Below are 18,186 nucleotides of genomic sequence, written 5' to 3'. Positions count from 1 at the left end.
TATATTCACAAACAAGTACAAGAATGTTCATAGTAGCATTAGTCATAAATCTACATCTGCAGTACAGTGGATAAACAAATGTGGTATACTTGCACAGTAGTGTAGCAATGAAAATAAATGAACGACAGTGACAGGGACGGATTTCATAAGCATAATGTTCAGTTAAAGAAGACAGTCACAAATTAATTAAAACTCTATTATCCCATTAAATAAGGTTTAAAAACACAAAATTATACTGTGACGAGATAGTGGTTTCCTTTGAGAAGGAGGGAGGTGAGGAAATTAGGAGAAGTCATTGTGAAGATTTTGTGGTTCTACTTTTTGACCTAATTGCAGTTATAAGATTATTCACTTTCTGATAATTCTCTTAGCTCTACATTTATATTTTAAGTAATATTCTATATGTGCTCATACAGAAAAGTTTTAAAAGTTATCATTAAAGTAAAAAAGAAATAACAATCTATGCTTCTGTATAAAAAAATAAAGCATGAGAAAAATTCTAACCATTCCTAGGAATTTTTTGCTTAATTGGAGTATCTTAGAAGTCTTTAACACTGGAGTTTGACAATTTACTTAAAATTCTCACATATTTTTTTTAATGAATTGGGATCTATTTTCTTTAAGGACATTCAGCCAGATATTTTTGGCACATCCCAAATACTTCAGTAACACATGTGTATTTATTTTGTTTGAACAGAAATTGGATTAAAAAATGAAAATCTTTTCTTCATTGAAATTCCTGCTTGAGTCACTGGTTTAATTTCAGTAATTAGATTATGATGATATAACATTTGCTTTGTTAAATATTTTTGAGAGAATTTTCCTAGATCCCAACTTTTAAATGATTAAGGATTATCAGTCTAGGGCAGGTTTAAAAGTTAAGTTCAGTAAAAATTTCTTACATTATTCCCAAACGCTTATATAGAAGGCCAATATCTTTTCAGATTTCAATAAAAAAAAATTCAAAGACTAATATAAGTTTCTACTTATTTTAAAAATACATTTTCAGTATTTCCTGAAATTCTACCATAGATCCCTTCTGGGTCTTACAGAAGTAGATGACACATTAAATAGAAATACACTGACTATAGTAAATACATTTTTTATTTTAATGGTTAAAGCAGAAAGAAAATGCCATGTAATCTCATATCTAGGTAACAAGTTGCAGGAGGGAGAGGATCCCCCTCCTTGCATTGTTTCTCTTTGTCCCTCTGTATCCCTTTTAATTCGGCCTCCTTCTTACTCATGCATGTTTTCAGGTTTGGCTTCATCCTATAGATTGTAGGTGCCAAGGAATAATCTGAGTACTCATTTTATAAACTCATTCATTAAAAAGTATGAGATCTTGTCATTTGCGACAACTTGGATGGACCTAGAGGATATAATTCTAAGTGAGGTAAGTCAGATGGAGAAAAACAAATACCATATGATTCACTTATATGTGGAATCTAAAAACAAAACAAATGAACAAACGAACAATGCAGAAACAGACACATTAAGTACAGAGAACAAACTAATGGTTGCCAGAGGAGAAGGGGGTAGGGGATGCACAAAATGGCTGAAGGAGAGTGGGAGGTACAAACTTCCAGTTATGGAGTAAATAAGTCACAGGGATGAAAGATACAGCACAGGGAATATAGTCAATAGTATTATAATAGTGTTGTATGATGACAGATGGCAGCTACACTTATGGTGAGCATAGCATAATGTAGAGCAAGTTGTCAAGTCATTATGTTGTACATCTGAAACTAATGTGACAATGTGTGTCAACTATACTTTAACAAAAATTTAAATATAATTCTGGATCAAGGACTATTTATCATGGATCCAGGACTTTCTAAGAAATCCAGTAGATTGAAATAGTGGATGACATATGATGAGCCTGATGAGAATAATTTATTTTCTTTTTTCTCTTTTCTGACTTTCAAGAACAATCTATATTTGGGGTTTGGGCATTTTGTGAAAATCTTGAGCACCTGGCTATGAACCAATAAATTAATTCAAAAGATCATCATTGCTTGCCTGATATATAAGAGAATGAGGGTAACAATATTTGACAGAAATTAATAATGTTTGACAGTTAATAAAGGAATGATACAGTCAATGTGTGAGTCAAAGTTTTCCAAAGGAAAGAGATAACTGTACCTTCTCAAGGAAAGCCAAGTGGAGGTGTTTGAACTGTCCACTGAAAATGTACTGGATTTGGACAGGAAAAACAGGAAGAAAATATATCAAGTGGGGGCTGTAACAGAACAAAAGTCTTTGGGCAGAATGTGGGAGCATATGCTTGGAGGAGAGAAAAAGAGTTAGATGCAACAACTATCATGAAGCCTCCATGCTGGGGACTTTTGTGATCTAAACTGAGGAGGACAGGTTGGTGCTACACCTGGAAACAAGGTGAAGGAGGCTGAATCCCATGCTGAAGGCCAGTCATCAAAGTGTCTGGATCTGGGTAACGGCTTCATGAAAACGGTATTGCTCAGCTACTAATATGGCAGCAAAGTGCAGGAAAGCAGAGGCACATTCCTGACACCAAAGATTTCTGGGTGTTGGATGAAACAATTTTAGGGCCTTGGATTAGGAATTTGGCAGTCTCCAATCCCAATATGTTTTTAGAGACCTGCATAAAGCACTGTTCATCAGGAACATACGGCCCATTAGTGTACAGGCATATCAAAGAGAGAGTGGCATAGACTCTAAAGGCGAGCACTGTGGACATTATTTGTCATCCCAACTATGTACTGGCCTGCTTTGTAAGAACCCTTATAACATTAACATGTAGAAGTGTGGAAAATGATCATTTAAAATAAAGCATAAAAGACTAGTTTTTAAAATCATTGTCAAAAAATGTATTGGGGTTCCCATTTCTTAGGGAACTTGGGGATTAATCAGGATCCTTTCTAGCTTTACTATGCAAATTTGGTGAAATTATTATTATTCTTGAACATCGGTTTTCCTAAACTTTAACTTGGGCTAATTTATTTGTCCACTACCAGCCTCCAATGGACATTAGTGAAAAATGTTTAAAACAAGGTATTATAAATTATAATATAGCATGCTGCTGTGGTTAGAAGTTATAGTAATGCAGTCTTACTTCATTTTCTCTCAAGTTTAAAGGGGTTGATTTTTCCCAAAAACCATGTGTTGAATCATGGTAGGAACTGAATAATTACTTGTTGATATGATCTTAGTCATTTCTTTATTGTCTTTAAAACACTTATGGAACACAGCTCCCTCTTTCTAGGTAAAAGTGTACTCCATTTCCTCCCAGGTACAATGGGGTTTTATGTGGATTTAAAAAAATACATATTTTAGTACATTAAATATTTGAATATATAATATTATTAATTTTTAATAAAATCTCTTTTACAGAAATTATTCAATTACACTTCACTACATACTTAGTAACGATTGTCAGATTTTCTTTCCTCAATTCAATAACCATTCAGTTTTCAAACTGCTGAGTGGGTTAGGCACTGGGATACAGATATGAATCCAAGACAACCCCTACTCTTAAAACCCTCCAATAAGCCATTAGGAGCCCAAAAGTCCAGGAGAACAATGTCATAAGTTTCCTAATATGCAAAGATTTGGTCAGCTGCTAGAATATCTATTCTCAGACCCCTCAGAATATGCCTCATTCCTGACCCCACATATTTTAGTTAATGAGAGCTAATCAGTGCTTAATGTAGGTACTATTCTAGGCTTTTTGTTTATACTAACTCATACAATCCTCTCAAAAACCAACCAAATAGATATTATTAGTATCTCTTTTTTTCAAAGTGGTTAAATAAGTTGCCCTGGGTCACACTGCTAGAAAGTTTCAGCTGGGACTTAGGTTCCAACAGTCTGGCTCCAACGTCTGTGTTTTTAAACTCTGTACATACTGATTCCCATTAAACACTCCTTTACTAATAGACTATGTGACATCATAGGGGGAACATCATTGAAACATGAAGGGCCAATGAGAAATCCCAGGGGACCAGACACTCCTTGTTTCTCTCCTTGATGCCATGCCCAGCCCCACACCTAGTTCATGCCAATTGCTGAGTGAATATTCATAACTTGGTTTTATGTGTGTTCCCTTCCCTGTAGCCTGCAACCCCATGTTACCCTGGGGATGGACTAAGATAGCTGCCTGTGGGAAATCCCAGCAAGGGGCTTTCTACAAGGTCCCCAGTGGGCAGGACAAGGGCAAGGAGGGTAAAGCACAAACTTTCATGAACATCTCCTGAAATTTTGTACTGTATATGCCTTGCTTGCTTCCCGAAACCAGGCTTGCTTCCACACATTGTCCTGCAGACTCTTGTGGCTGCCCCATGTTTACCAACAGGCTGAAGTACAGGTGGAAACAATCACATTAAATCCTCCATCATGGACTCTGCCTGGTCCAAATAAACTTCCAGAGCATTTGTTCTTAATTAACCCCTTTTTTGAGAATTCTATCAGGCTACAGAATTCTTCAATCCAGTCAACTGATCAAAATCTCATTAATTCAGAACACTTGTGGAAAGGAAAACAGATTAGTGTAATATTTAATTTTAAAATAAATTTTAAACAATGAGGCTTATGCCACTTTTTATGAATAGGCCAATTAGAATAATATTAAACTACAAGTTCTTTAAAAAAAGTTACTATTGAAGTATAGTTGACATACACTATAAAGTGACATACAGTACAAACCTCTTTGAAGGTTGGAGGTTTGTAACTGACTGATATGGAACGCTTGGCTTATATCTTGCCAGAACTTGGTAGGTGGTAGGAAGAAGACATTGCACTACATTCTGACGGGCTGATGACTCTATGCACAGTTTAAATATTATCCCCCACATCTGTAGTATCTATTTTTTCCAGATGTGTTTGAGATATTTTCTACCATATAAATATTTCAAAGAAAGACAAAGATTGCACTTAGAAAACGGGTGCCCCTGAGTGGTTCTGTGGTAGAGGATTCAGGAAGGCCATTCTAAGCGGTTGCATTTTCCTATGGAAGCACTGCATCCTCCACACACACCTCAACCAGCTTTCTGATGAGGCTGCATGAAAATGCAGTAAGGGATCCTCATGGCAGCACACTAATGGCCACAACAGCGACTTTCAAGACCAAGGCAGGCCATGGGCATTTAATTCCACTGAGAGAAAACTACCCTTGTGTTCTGAGCAGACCTTTTGCTCATAACACCTGGAGCGTGGAAGTTTGAATCCCTGTGTTAAAAGCAGAAAAATCATTTTATCCAATTCAACACAGGGCACATTTCTTGGTTGTAGAAACCATACCTTAATCATAAGCCCATGTACTTGCTGGATCTTATTGCCCAGCAAGATGAGTGCCTCTAGTGATTATAGGGATATTTGTCATACCTCTTGCAACAAAGGATAAAGTGGCACTGCATAAAAATGGACCTGATTGGTGTCTTAAATATTCAGGCTTTTGTCTATACTTGGCATGTCCCAGGGGTTCTCAGAGGCTGGGGTGGAGAGGAGGGAAGTTGACACTTGACTCATGGTTCACTTACCCAGGGACTATTGCTGCATGCCTAGGACATGTGAGGCATTACACAAGGTGGGGAAGGAGCTGGGGGTAAACCATGGCCAGGACAGGTCCCTCCTAGTGGAGATGTATCCTTGAGGAGGGAGGTACAGCAGAGCTAGAAGAAGGTCAGTGCAGTCTTATGGGAATGCAGAGTAGCCACTTAACTGAGCCTGGGTTAGCAGTGTATAGGTGTGTAGGCCAGGATCAAAAAGCCTTCCCAGAGGAAGTGACATCTAAATTAAACTAAAGAATGAGTTGGAGGTGACCAGGTGAAGGGGAGGCAGGTGACTGTGGGTCACAGGCATTCCAGTCAGAGACAACAGTTGGAGAGAATAGACCTTCCCTGGGCTTCATGAATGCCCTCACAGGACTAAAGCGAACTGCGACCTACTTGTCATTGTTCAACCTATACTGACAGGAGAAAGCCAAGATGGAAGGTTCCAGCTCTGCCTCTATTTAGCATTTTCAACCCAGGGTTTGTGGTCTTTAGAATACTTTACAATTTACAAAGCACTTTTATTTATTACCTCAATCACAATATATGGCACTCAATAGGAATGCAAAGGTAACAAGAAAGCAGTGCACAAATTAAAATACATATAGTTGTAAGTTAAGAAAACCTCAGCAAGGACAGACAGGAGAGCAGAACATACCTTCTCAGTCTTTAGACAGTTGAAATAAAGACGACAATGAAACCCAGGCCAGGGCAACCTTAACCAGATAGTATCAGGAGAAGATGACCTTGTTTCAAGAGGCATCACTAACTGAGGGTGGGGCAACTTCTTGGACCATGAAGGCTGACTGCTACTCCAGAAGTGGAGAGAAGGTCTCTTACTTCTGGGAGGGGAATAGCACCACTTCCTCAGATCTTCCTCCTCCTTTTCTTCACTTCTCTCCTCCCTTCCTTCTTTCCTTCCTTCCTCCCTTCCTTCCTTCCTTCCTTCCTTCCTTCCTCCCTTCTTTCCTTCCTTCCTTCCTTCCTCCCTTCCTTCCTTCCTTCCTCCCTTCCTTCCTTCCTTCCTTCCTTCCTTCCTTCCTTCCTTCCTTCCTTTCCTACCTTCCTGTTTGCCTCCAAGGCCATCAGTGGCCTCCCATCTGCCCCGAGATGAGAGTTTCTTATGTTACTAAATATGGGTTGGTTAAATTCACCCTTAGTTTTTTAACTTCTCAATAGCCAGCCCCTGAGTGCATCTCTTTGTCAGGTGATTTTTCCTTCCCATCAAAGCTTATCAATCCCTTTGGATACAGAGAAAAGGAATAGCTAAGATGATCAATTACTGATGGTGGTACATCTTTGGGTGACCCAGTGCTGTGATTCAGTTGCAGTTTCATTAGGAGACCATCACTGTTTACTCAGCCAGTGAGTGGACACAGGACTCACCTGTGGCAAAGACGACATTCCTTGAGACCAGACGATGCTCCACAATAGAGAACTGTGGGAGCTCAATCCTCTCCACTCCAGTGACAGCCTTATCGCCACCACGCCAGTAAAATTCAATGTCATCTGTGGTATAGCCATCTGCCAGGAGAGAAAGCAGGGACATGGCAGAAATGAAGAATCATCATTTTGTTTACATGCAAGGATAAAGAATCTGTAACTAATAAAATGGAGTAACAGCTTGCCCATATTTGAAGTAGACTTGTTTCATGTGCTTGTCTATGAGAAAAAGTGTCATCAAAGAACGAACTTTTGAATATTTTTGGTTACCTGTGCTGTTTGATTTGTACTATACTGGTGCTGAAAAGTAGAGGCACTGGGGAAGTTGAATGCTCTGACCAGAGTTTTGTTTGTAAATCCTAATTGTAGAGGACTGGGTGTTGCATTGAAATGGATTTAAAATATATATTAACAAAAAATTATATATATATATATATATATATATTAACAGCACTGAAGAAGATGGTTGTAAGAAAAAAATGAAAACTCAAATATAAAGAATTCTAGAAAGGCGACTCTGAAAAGCTATGGAAAAGTTAAAACACTGAAGGTGAATTCAACCGATCAATGTTTGATAACAGCAGAAACTCTCAGGGCAAAATAGTGTCCTCGGCATTTTTCGATGACTTCAACAGGTGTTCCTGGTTATGAGGTTTGCCATTTTTAGAAATGCCTTTTGTTGGAATACCCTTGGCCCTTAGAGAGAGGAGTGTTTATTAGCTGGATTATAGCTCCAAGCCCAGCTCTTAGCACGGTGTTCATATTCACTTGGTAATCAATCAATCCATGCTCCTTCAGAATGAAGAAATAAGACAATAAAATCTGATATTTTTTTGTAGCACCAAGAGTCTTCTAAAGGATTAGGTCAACTTTATCAGTAAGGTTGATTAAAACTCACACCTAGAGAAAAATACCCTATCAGTATAATGGACTTTTTGATTTGAATGTGTAATACGACATAAGGCAGACACTCCATATTTGACAAATAGACCAAAGCTATGGGGATGACTGCTCCCCATGGTAAATGTCATCTCCCTTGTCCCATCTGCTACACTCTCTCCCTGGATCATGGTGGTTCCAGCTTCTGTCTCTTCCCTTCCCTCTGACTTCCTTATATTCCATTCTCATCTGGCAGCCATGGCAATTGTTCATAACACACACATCTTATCAAGCCACTCCTCTGCTTAAACCCCTCATATGTTTCCCAATACAATTAGTGCAATAAGTTCAAACTCCTTACAAGGATGACAAGAATCTATAGGATTCTGTGTGTATGGTGAGTACATCCACTCTCTCTCCCTTGCTCACCCAGCCCAGTACCACTGGTCTTCTGGCTGTGGCTCAAACCAGCATACCGTGCCCAAGACTTGTGTGCCCACCCCCTTGTGTAGGGGCTCACACATCACCATATTTTCATCTTGACTTAAATAAAACCTCTTGCGTAGTCAAGGTCACCAGAAAATCCCTACTTCCACTCAAATGCTTTAACTATGGATTCTCTGAAGACAAGCGGCCTCACACTTTCTGAGGAAATCTCTTTGATAACAGACCTTCCTGCCCATCATCCCCCTCAGTTCAAACATTACAGTAATAGAATCTGTACTCACTGAGGCTACTCTCTATGTGTTCAGACATTTGGAGCTGCTTCCTTACTTAGGTTCCAAATTTGCCTTCCAGTGACTTCCATCAGCTCGCTGGGAGTTGTAGCTTCTGGCTACACAGAATCCACTTAACTTCTAAGATAGTCCTTCAACTATTGGGAAATCATCATCTTTCCCCTGAGCTTTCTGTCCTCCGTGCTAAATCTCCCCAGATGATTCCACTATGTATCACTTGACATGATTTCATGTCCCTCACTTTCTGAAAGCATGGCTCTCAGAAAACTTGACAGTGATGTAGTGTGGAAGTGAGGGGTACTGTGGGGCCAGCTCTATATGGGATGAAAACTGGCCTACACCCACCACAACTTCCCAGTATGTCTACTCACAAAGACACTCACTTCTCACCACAAACGCATTGAGTAACACTGCAGCCATTTGCCATCCCCCTCAAAGAAATCTGTATAAATACAGACAAGACTAAATCCAATTGAGACCAATTATAAACCAATCTATGATAGACCAGGATAAGTGACGACAGCAACAGTAACATCTGGATATGCCAGGAGATGTAGTTCAGGTAGCAGGCGGGACACTTGTTTGTTAGATAATAAAGATGCAGCTCTCATCCCTCACAAAGAAGTATGCAACACTGAATTATCAATAAGGCATCTGAATACTCTTCAAATTGAGAAAATTGACAAAATGCAGGAATAGCCTGCTTGGAAAGCTGAGTTCCTGATGGGAATTTACTCCAACTGCCCAGGTTCCCAGGAGTACAGCCACTCATGTGTGATGAAGCATATTGTGAGAAAATTGCATCTCAGTGCTTGTTCTTTTTTCACTGAATGGACCAAGATGAGGAGTGTTTGTTTTCTTATATTTCAGCACAGCAAGCAGACTCTCTTAATCAGATTAGAATGGGGAACTCTTTTATGCTGAGCCTCTATCTCTGTCTCTCTCTCATGACAGTGTAATTTGCAGCGTGGAGGATTAAACCTCCCATCTTTAAGATAGTTAAAAACTATGGCAAGAAAATTATATATGCCTTGAAAAAGATGCCAAATAATGACAAGACCTAAAATACAGTGAATGAAAAAGTAGTACAGATACACACAGCTTTCAATTTCCAGCGTGCAGTTCTGCTCGTCCAAGGGGTATCTTCTCAAGTCCATCATGCATGCTGCAGTTGTGGTGATTCTGAAATACACAGATGAGGGCAGATATTAATGATGGGATGAGAAATGTAGCAGGAAAACTGCTTCCAGCTAAACCATGAGTAGCCCCCATGTAGGGCTCCTTTTCCCCAAGATACACCTGATTAAATATATTTCATAACGTATACCAAATAAATTTTGAGTACCTTTAGAGACCAGATTTATCAAGAAAAGCAACACAAAACCTCTAAATCTGATAAAATTATTCCTGTAGCCTTGTTGACTTTGGTTAAATAAGGGCAGAGAAAGGGGTTTCTAAGGAAACTTTTGTCTTCAATTTTTGTTCTGCCTCCTTGTTTAGAGGTTCTCTAACCTTTATAGCACAGAGAAAACTTATGTGTGTCGACAGCACTGATTAGATCAAGACTGAATTCTTTGATTTTCCATGTGAAGTGTCTAAGTAGCTACAGATGCACAGGCTGCACTTTGAAACTCTCAGCCAAGCTTCTGCTTGATCCTGTTTTATTATCGTCATCTGCTGGGCTGGATCCTAATGCTCCTGAGCTTCTCACCATGAAAGCATCTATCTTTTCAAAGGGGATATTTGGCTTCTATGTTATTGATTACGAATCAAAATTGAGTGGGTTAGCTTCCCTTGGGGTAAGCTGCAGCCATGGAAAGAATTTATATCATGGCCTAAGGACAGTTAAACCTCCACCATGCAATGGTTAAATCAACTGTCCATTAAGAAACGACACTTCTAGAAATGTCAAGATTATTTCCTACTCTGTCTACAGCCTCATTTTAGGGAAATCAACCTACACCCAGCCTCTGTTGAAATACAATTAAGCCACTATGTTTTGTACTCTTTTTCTCTAGTATGCCTCCCTTTTCACCTCAGTTATAGCTGATGGGACTGGGATGGGGCCCTGATTCAAGGACAGTCAACCATTACTTGATCAAGAATCTATGATGTTTGGGGACTGGGATGGGGCCCTGATTCAAGGACAGTCAACCATTATTTGATCAAGAATCTATGATGTGTGGTGATTAACATAATAATAATAATAAAAAAGAATCTATGATGTGGCCTGACCTAAAAGGTAGAATGGAGCTAAAGGGATTCTATTCCATGGAAGTGAATTAAAGACAGGGCAAGAATGGAGCTGACCTTGCAAGTTCTTGAATTAGAGGCTTGCAATGTCATTTTCCAATTGGAGAGTGAGGCATGTGAAAACATAGAGGTAGAGAAAAATGCAAATTGGATGGCTGAGGAGACACTGGTCACTATGGTTGGACCACAGAACATGGCCTTGCAGGGTATGTGCTACATATCTCAGGGAACAGCATTCTTTTTCTAGTATATGTCCCACTGAAGCAAGAACTGGGGAATAGCATTCCTATGGCTTATGTGGAAGTGTGTAACTGGCAGCCCTGGCTATACCCATTCAGTGGTGGATAAGAATGAAGACGTAAGAATGTCTCCTCCTAAAACCCCTAGAGTTACCTTGAACTCCCAACTGCCTTTCATATTCCAGCTTTCTTGAAGTTCAGTATTGAGCTTTCTCTAGATAGCCTTCTGTATGAATATTCACAACAGACCTTCTACTACTTTGGGCAACATGAGCAAGTTCTATCCCTATCAGCAGATCTTAACGAAAACACCAGTAAAACACGAGGCATGGGCCAGTTCTGTTGGGCTTGTCTCATTTAACCTAAGTGCAGTAGTAAAGCATGTCCTTCTATTAGCATCTGGATAAGTGGAAGGCTGAGAAAAGTTCTACTTTTCAATGGCTAAGAAGAGCAGCGAGGGAAATGTTAACATATTTGGCAATCATGGGTAACTACTAAATTATTCTCTATAACTGGTATACAAGTGCCATGTAGACATATGCTGTAAGATCCATACCAATGGTGAAAGTGTGTCCTTTCCAAATGTCATAACACTTTCAATTATCACTCCAAGGAGTGGATTACATTTTGTAATCCAAAGTCAACACCTAGCTCTTTGATATATTTTTCTACAGCATCCGACTTTCTAGCCAAATGAAGGACCAGCCTCACACTTTTAAATTCTGGCATGTTTTGTGGCATATTGACAACCCAACATCTATACAAGATGCCTATAAGGCAAAATTAGAATAAGGTTCTGTTAAAATTATGAATTTTTTATGAAGAAAAGAAAAGATCTCTACTGGAAATATTCAAATTTTAAAAAGTTCCTATATATTTTGGTACCTATTTACTTAGAGTCAATAACTGAGATTAGTATTTTCTGTTTGTTTTTCTTCTTCATTCTCAATGCCACCCATAAAATAAATGCACACAAACAGGGACATGAACATATCCAAATTTTTTAGGGATTCACACTGATTGTGACATTATGTAATGTGTTTCATAGGCATTACTGGAAGTGTAACATGATGTTAGAAGAATCCGTAAAAGGGTCCCCAGTATACTTACTGTCCTGTCTTCTCATTCTGGCATAAGACTGGCTGTAAAAGAGCCCTTTTCCAATTTACTTGATGAATTACTGAATTTACTTGATGAATACAGTAAATAAATATATATATATTTACTACTACTACTACTACTTAAGGAAGAAATAACATAGAAAACCCTCTCCTGGTGGAAAGTAGGACACAAGAGCCTACTAATGCTACAAAAGGTAAGCACAGGGATGACAGAGTGGAAGTAAAGAGGTCTGTGTGCCACTGGGACAGAAAGGCAAGAGAAAGGAAAGGCCAGGGTGGGGGGAGGCAGAAAGATCAAGAAGGGTGTAGTAGGCCAGAACGGCTCCCTGAACTATAAAACCTTCTTCCAACTTGGCTAAATTCATGACTGGCTTGGGGAGTGAACTTTTTGCATGAATTGACCAAATTTTGAGGCTTGGGACTTTGCAGAAACTGTAGGAGGGAATTTGAGTCTGCAGGACAGAGAGCTCAAGCGTAGTTAAAGGACATGGACCAAGGGCAGGGAAGCCACAATGACTGAGCTCCATTTGCATAATCCCCAGCATCCACACACAACTTTTCATATTTTTTCCCCAATAAACTTATTTGTCCTGAGAGGAGAATTCAACCAATATCTAGCTCACTTCCACAGCCCTCTATAATCTGAGAATTCTATTTCTTTTTTTTTTTTTTTTTTTTTTTTTTTTTTTTAAAGATTTTATTTATTTATTTGAGAGAGAGAGTGAGAGAGAGAGAGAGAGCACAAGAGGGGGGAGCGGGAGAGGAAGAAGCAGGCTCCCCGCCGAGCAGGGAGCCCGATGCGGGACTCGATCCAGGGACTCCAGGATCATGACCTGAGCCGAAGGCAGTCGCTTAACCAACTGAGCCACCCAGGCGCCCTGAGAATTCTATTTCTAAGGAATAGTAGCAGGGTCATGAGAAACATGACTGGCTGAAGATTTCTGCAGTATTACTCTTTAGTAGATGCTTTTCTGGGGGAGTGTCATTGTTTCTTTTTTTGTTTTCTGATTAAGAGAGAGCAGTGCTTAGAGTCTCTATAGCTGCAATTTATGTTTATGATAGAAAAGCAGAGAAAGATGATAGCCAAAAAAGTGTCTACCATTCAGTATGTTCTTTCTTTACAAACAATCACACTTTGAGGGTGCTGAAAGTAGAAAGTTAAAAAAAAAAAAAAGACAGAGAAGTAGAGAAGTGACAGAGGACTGGGAAACACCATAGAAAAGGATGTTGATTTATTATCTCGGTGCTCAGTACAGCATGCAGTCATATCTGTACTTTATGTAACATTGGTTGAGAGTTTGCTTCGTACCCAGCTCTATGCTCAGCCCTTGAACATTCATGCATTTGATTAATAACCACACTATGGAGGTGTTATTATCATTCCCATTTGGCAGATAAACAAACCAAGGCTCAGAAAGAATAAGTACATTGGCCACATTTACAATGCTACTAGAAGGCAGATGCAACATTCATCCAGGAAGCCAGAGTCCTACACTCTACTACCTCTTTGACATATCTTCTGCCTTAAAGCATGACATATTGTATATTCAACTTTTAAAGACCTACTCAGTGAGTGAGGTTCTTGTTGAAGATCAAAGAAGGTACAGAAATCTGTAATTCTATATATGCACATATACATGCATATATACAATATAATCACATAATATATACAATATATACACACACAGAGATCATATATATACATACAGCATTCTCATTATATATATGACAATATGTAAATATAATATGTAAAGGAAGAAAATAAATATTCTACATGCTACACCTGCAGTAACAGTAGTGATATTTAACTCATCGTGGAATAGGATAGAATTTAGGAGATAGTCTTGCTTTTATAAGTGATATATTGCTAAAGATGTGTTTAACAGTCAAAAGTATGAAAATTCAAGGAATAAAGTCAAAGCTTATAAGGGGATCATTATCCCTAGCAAATTTAAAATCCTATGAATCCTACGATGTGATAACAGCCACGTTAAGACACCATCTATAAACTATCTTGTTTGTCCTTTGCCTGCACAGTTGAGTGAGGAAGCCTGAGTTGAGGAGACCCATGACTTTTAGCATGTTGAAGGGTTTTCATTTTGTCTCAATTATATTAAGATTGTGAGATGTACTTTGGTATCAGCATTTTTAAATTTCCACCAATTGAAAATAGTAGTAAGTGCAAGCTCCTCATGTCATTGCACAAATGCAGAGTTCCCCACAGACTACCTAGAGAGGCTGCTGTGGAAATATTTCTGTTGGCTGATCAGCACACTTAGTACCACAAAACATTTGCCTGAAATGTCCACTGTTGGCCAAGGTGCAAAAGTACCCCCTGCCAATGCTGCTGGGAAAGGTGGACTATGGGTAGAGTCTGGGATCCTTACTTATAGTAAGTCATTAAACAATGCACACAATCTCTTTACCAACTTGTACTAAACTTTTAGATTCATAGTAAATGCCAGACAGGACAGAAATGAAAATGTCTTTGACTAGCATTCTCAGAGCCCTTCCAGAACTAAAGTATCTCAGCCTCATCTACCTCTCCTCTCATTTAATGCTCTCATTACACTCAGAACTATCTACAGTTCGAACATCCATCTATTTGTTGACCTGTAGGTCCCTTTTACTTCCTCAGATGAGTCTGAGAGCAGGGCTTTGTCTCTCCTGTCAGCAGCCATTTCCCCAGTGCCTGGAATAGCTCTCACATGCACACAGTAGGTGTCCCATAAATAGTCACTGAACAAAACAATGACTTTGAAGATATGGGAGATCAAGCATAAGCAGACAGCATGACACTCAAGAAGTAGAAAGGGAAAGAGATAGCTTAGTCCTTCTTGGATTTAATCCCTGAAATCTAGTTTTATTCTAAAGCAAGTGCTTACTATTTAATGTAGAAAAAATACAAGGCATAAACCAACATTTAACTTACTCTAATTTTTGTTTCATTTTACAAAAAATATAAGAAAATACATTCACAGAACTGTCTGAAAGCCTTTGGTATGCAGATTCTTTGAGCATGTTGCTGGGAAAGTCCTTGGGTTAAGTTGATTGTGTTGGCAGCCCCATTCTTTCCTTGTTTCCCAATATCCACTCTCTTAGCCATGTCATTTACAATTCTTCTCACTAAAAAGAAGCTGTCTGCCCACCTCCTGAATAAGGCCCAACTTTGTGACTTGCTTTGTCTGACAGAACTGTGGAAGTGACAATGTGTCAGTCTCAAGATTAGCTCCCAATAGGCATTCTGTTTCTAGTCTTCTTTTGTGCTTCTGCCTTTACTGTGAGAAAACCATGCTCAGATGAATCTGCTTGTCCTAGGCAGAGAATGGCCATGGGGAGCAGGATGGAGGTGCCCACTCATCCCTGCAGAGACCATCCAGCCCCAGGTCTGTGAATGAGCTAGCCAGGATGAGCAGAGATACTCATTAATCACACAGACACACAAGTAATGAGCACTTACTATCATCTGGCATTGAGGCTTTCTAGCTATTTGTTACACAGAAACATTATGGCAATAGATAAGAGATACAACAATCAACACAGGTAACAACGTACATAGAAAAGCATAAATTTTCCTATAAATGAATGGAAATCACAATGTGATACTTCTCAGGAGTGTTATAAGATAGCAAAGCCCTTTGTAGATAGCATTTTTCCAAAACAGGAGCATCTATCTCCATGTTTCAGGAAAAATCCACTATCATTTTAGAAATATCAATCTTGGTGAAATGAGTAGTAACATAAGGCAAATGAGACAGGCCCTGATGCATCTCCTCCTGATTTTCAAACAATATGGTGATAAAGCAACACAAAGGCCAAAACTGGTAATAGTGCTGAAAACCAAAACCAACAGAAAGGCGTATGCCAGATCCTTAATCATGTGCCAGGAACAGAACAGAGTGGATGATTGAGGAAGTTCTTAAGGAGAACACCACAGGCTCCACACTCTAAAGAGGAAAGGAGGAATCAGTTTGAAAGTACCAGGAAAGTACTCCCCAACTATCTGGGTCTGATTATGTCACTTGGCAGTGTTTCACATCTAGAAATATGTTGTTCAAAATGGTAGACACTGGCATATATGACTATTTTACATTTAAATTTTAAATTAATTAAAATGAAATCAAATTTGAAATTCAGTTCCTCTGATGCATTAGCCACATTTCTTTTTTCTTTCTTTTAAAAAAAAAAAACCTTTTTTTATTAACATACAATGCATTCTTTGTTTCAGGGATACAGGTCTGTGATTCATCAGTCTTAAACAATTCATAGCGCTCACCATAGCACATACCCTCCCCAGTGTCCATCACCCAGCCACCCCATCCCTCCCACCCTTCTCCACTCCAGCACCCTCAGTTTGTTTCCTGAGATTAAGAGTCTCTTACGGTTTGTCTCCCTCTCTGGTTTCGTCTTATTTCATTTTTCACTCCCTTCCCCTATGATCATCTGTCTTGTTTCTCAAATTCCTCATATCAGTGAGATCATGATACTTGTCTTTCTCTGACTGACTTATTTCGCTTAACATAATACCCTCTATTTCCATCCACATCGTTGCAAATGGCAAGATTTCATTTCTTGATGGCTGCATAATATTCCAGTGTGTGTGTGTGTGTGTGTGTGTGTGTGTGTGTGTATACATACACAGCACTAGCCACATTTCAAGTGCTCAATGGCCACAAATGGCTGGCAACTACTGTATCAGACAGTATAGATTATAGAGCATCTTCATCACCACAGTAAGTTCCCCTGGAAAGGGCTAGAAAACAGCATTGAGCCAGACAAATGAGTGGTCTGGCCTTGCCCACTAACCCAACCCCCCAGTCCCTCTCTCTCTTTCTCTCTGTCTCTCTCCTTCCCTCTATAGCTTCAGAGGACATGACTCTGGTTGAAAGTGGTTGGGGAACACAGTCGAATACATATAACCCACCCACTCAAAGAAAATCCATTGCTGCTAAAGGTAGATATCCACAGGACTTGGAAGCCATGCATACCAGAGTGGAAGATATCATTAAGATTCTATTCGAAGTATCATACATTGCATCTGACTTCAGGGCCTAGTCAGTTAACCCAGCAGTCAGAAGTGAGGGTCCTACTCTGAATGAACACAATTAGGCATTACCAAATGGAGTACATTAACCAAATTTTCAGATTTATACCCTAAGGGGCTAAGGCTTCCAAGGTGAGAGTGAGGCAGAAGGAGACCAAGGTCACCATATCCATTAGTCTCACTAGAAAATCACTTTGTCTCTAGGATATATCCCACCTAAGGATAATCATAAATAAAACAAAAAGGTGTTCTATGAAAAGTATGGAAGTGAAGAAAATGAAAGTTGAAACATTTGGAAGATACATGTCTGGTAGTTAAAGACATGAATGCATATGCTCTCTTTAGAACAAGAGCAGGGAGACATAGGGAAAGAAGAGCCTGAGATAAAGGCATAGATAAATGCTATAAAGCTAAGAAAAGAATGCTAGGATTCCCAGCCATAGGCACTGAATTGAAATTTATACTGAAGACAGAGAGTAGAATTGACACAGCGGAAAATAATTTAATGACGTGGATGTCTTCTTAAACTTTAATGGGCATACAAGTCACTGAGGGGTTTTGTTAAAAGCAGATTCAGAGCAGAAGGTCTGGGGTGGGTCTTTAATTCTGAATTTCCCACATGATGGTGCTGTTCCTGTCTGGGGACAGCAGTTAAAGTGGAAAGGAGAGGGCAAACATGTAGAACCTTCCTAAAGGCAGAAGAAGACAGAGATTTGAAAACAGAGAGAAGATAGGTATAGGACAGAAAATGGGTATGAAACAGTTTTATTAGACAAGCAGAGCAAACAAACAAACAGCATACAGTCAACAAATTAAACATGAAACAATAAAGAATTATTTTTTTAAAAATTGGGTTAAAATGATTAATATTTACCATTTGCACCATTTTTAAGTGTACAGTTTAGTGCAAAGGACATTCATATTGCTGTGCAACCATCACCA

At 39.1% G+C, this 18,186-nt stretch overlaps 1 protein-coding gene across 2 annotated transcripts in view; it reads right to left on the bottom strand.

The window, feature by feature from the left end:
• The window catches only part of GABRB3 (gamma-aminobutyric acid type A receptor subunit beta3), a 235,686-nt gene that overhangs the window by 27,419 nt on the left and 190,081 nt on the right, over positions 1 to 18,186 (bottom strand). For both annotated transcript variants that reach the window (XM_021680475.1, XM_021680474.1), the window contains exons 5-6: positions 9,687 to 9,769; positions 6,915 to 7,052 (exon numbers count right to left, since the gene is read on the bottom strand). In XM_021680475.1, coding sequence (XP_021536150.1) covers positions 6,915 to 7,052; positions 9,687 to 9,769 — 221 coding nt within the window. The remainder of the gene's footprint in view (positions 1 to 6,914; positions 7,053 to 9,686; positions 9,770 to 18,186) is intronic.

This window comes from Neomonachus schauinslandi, chromosome 9 (genome assembly GCF_002201575.2).
Source record: "Neomonachus schauinslandi chromosome 9, ASM220157v2, whole genome shotgun sequence".
Classification (NCBI taxonomy): domain Eukaryota; kingdom Metazoa; phylum Chordata; class Mammalia; order Carnivora; family Phocidae; genus Neomonachus; species Neomonachus schauinslandi.
Note: the sequence above shows the minus strand (reverse complement) of the source record. Positions and strands in the feature narration are given on the sequence as shown.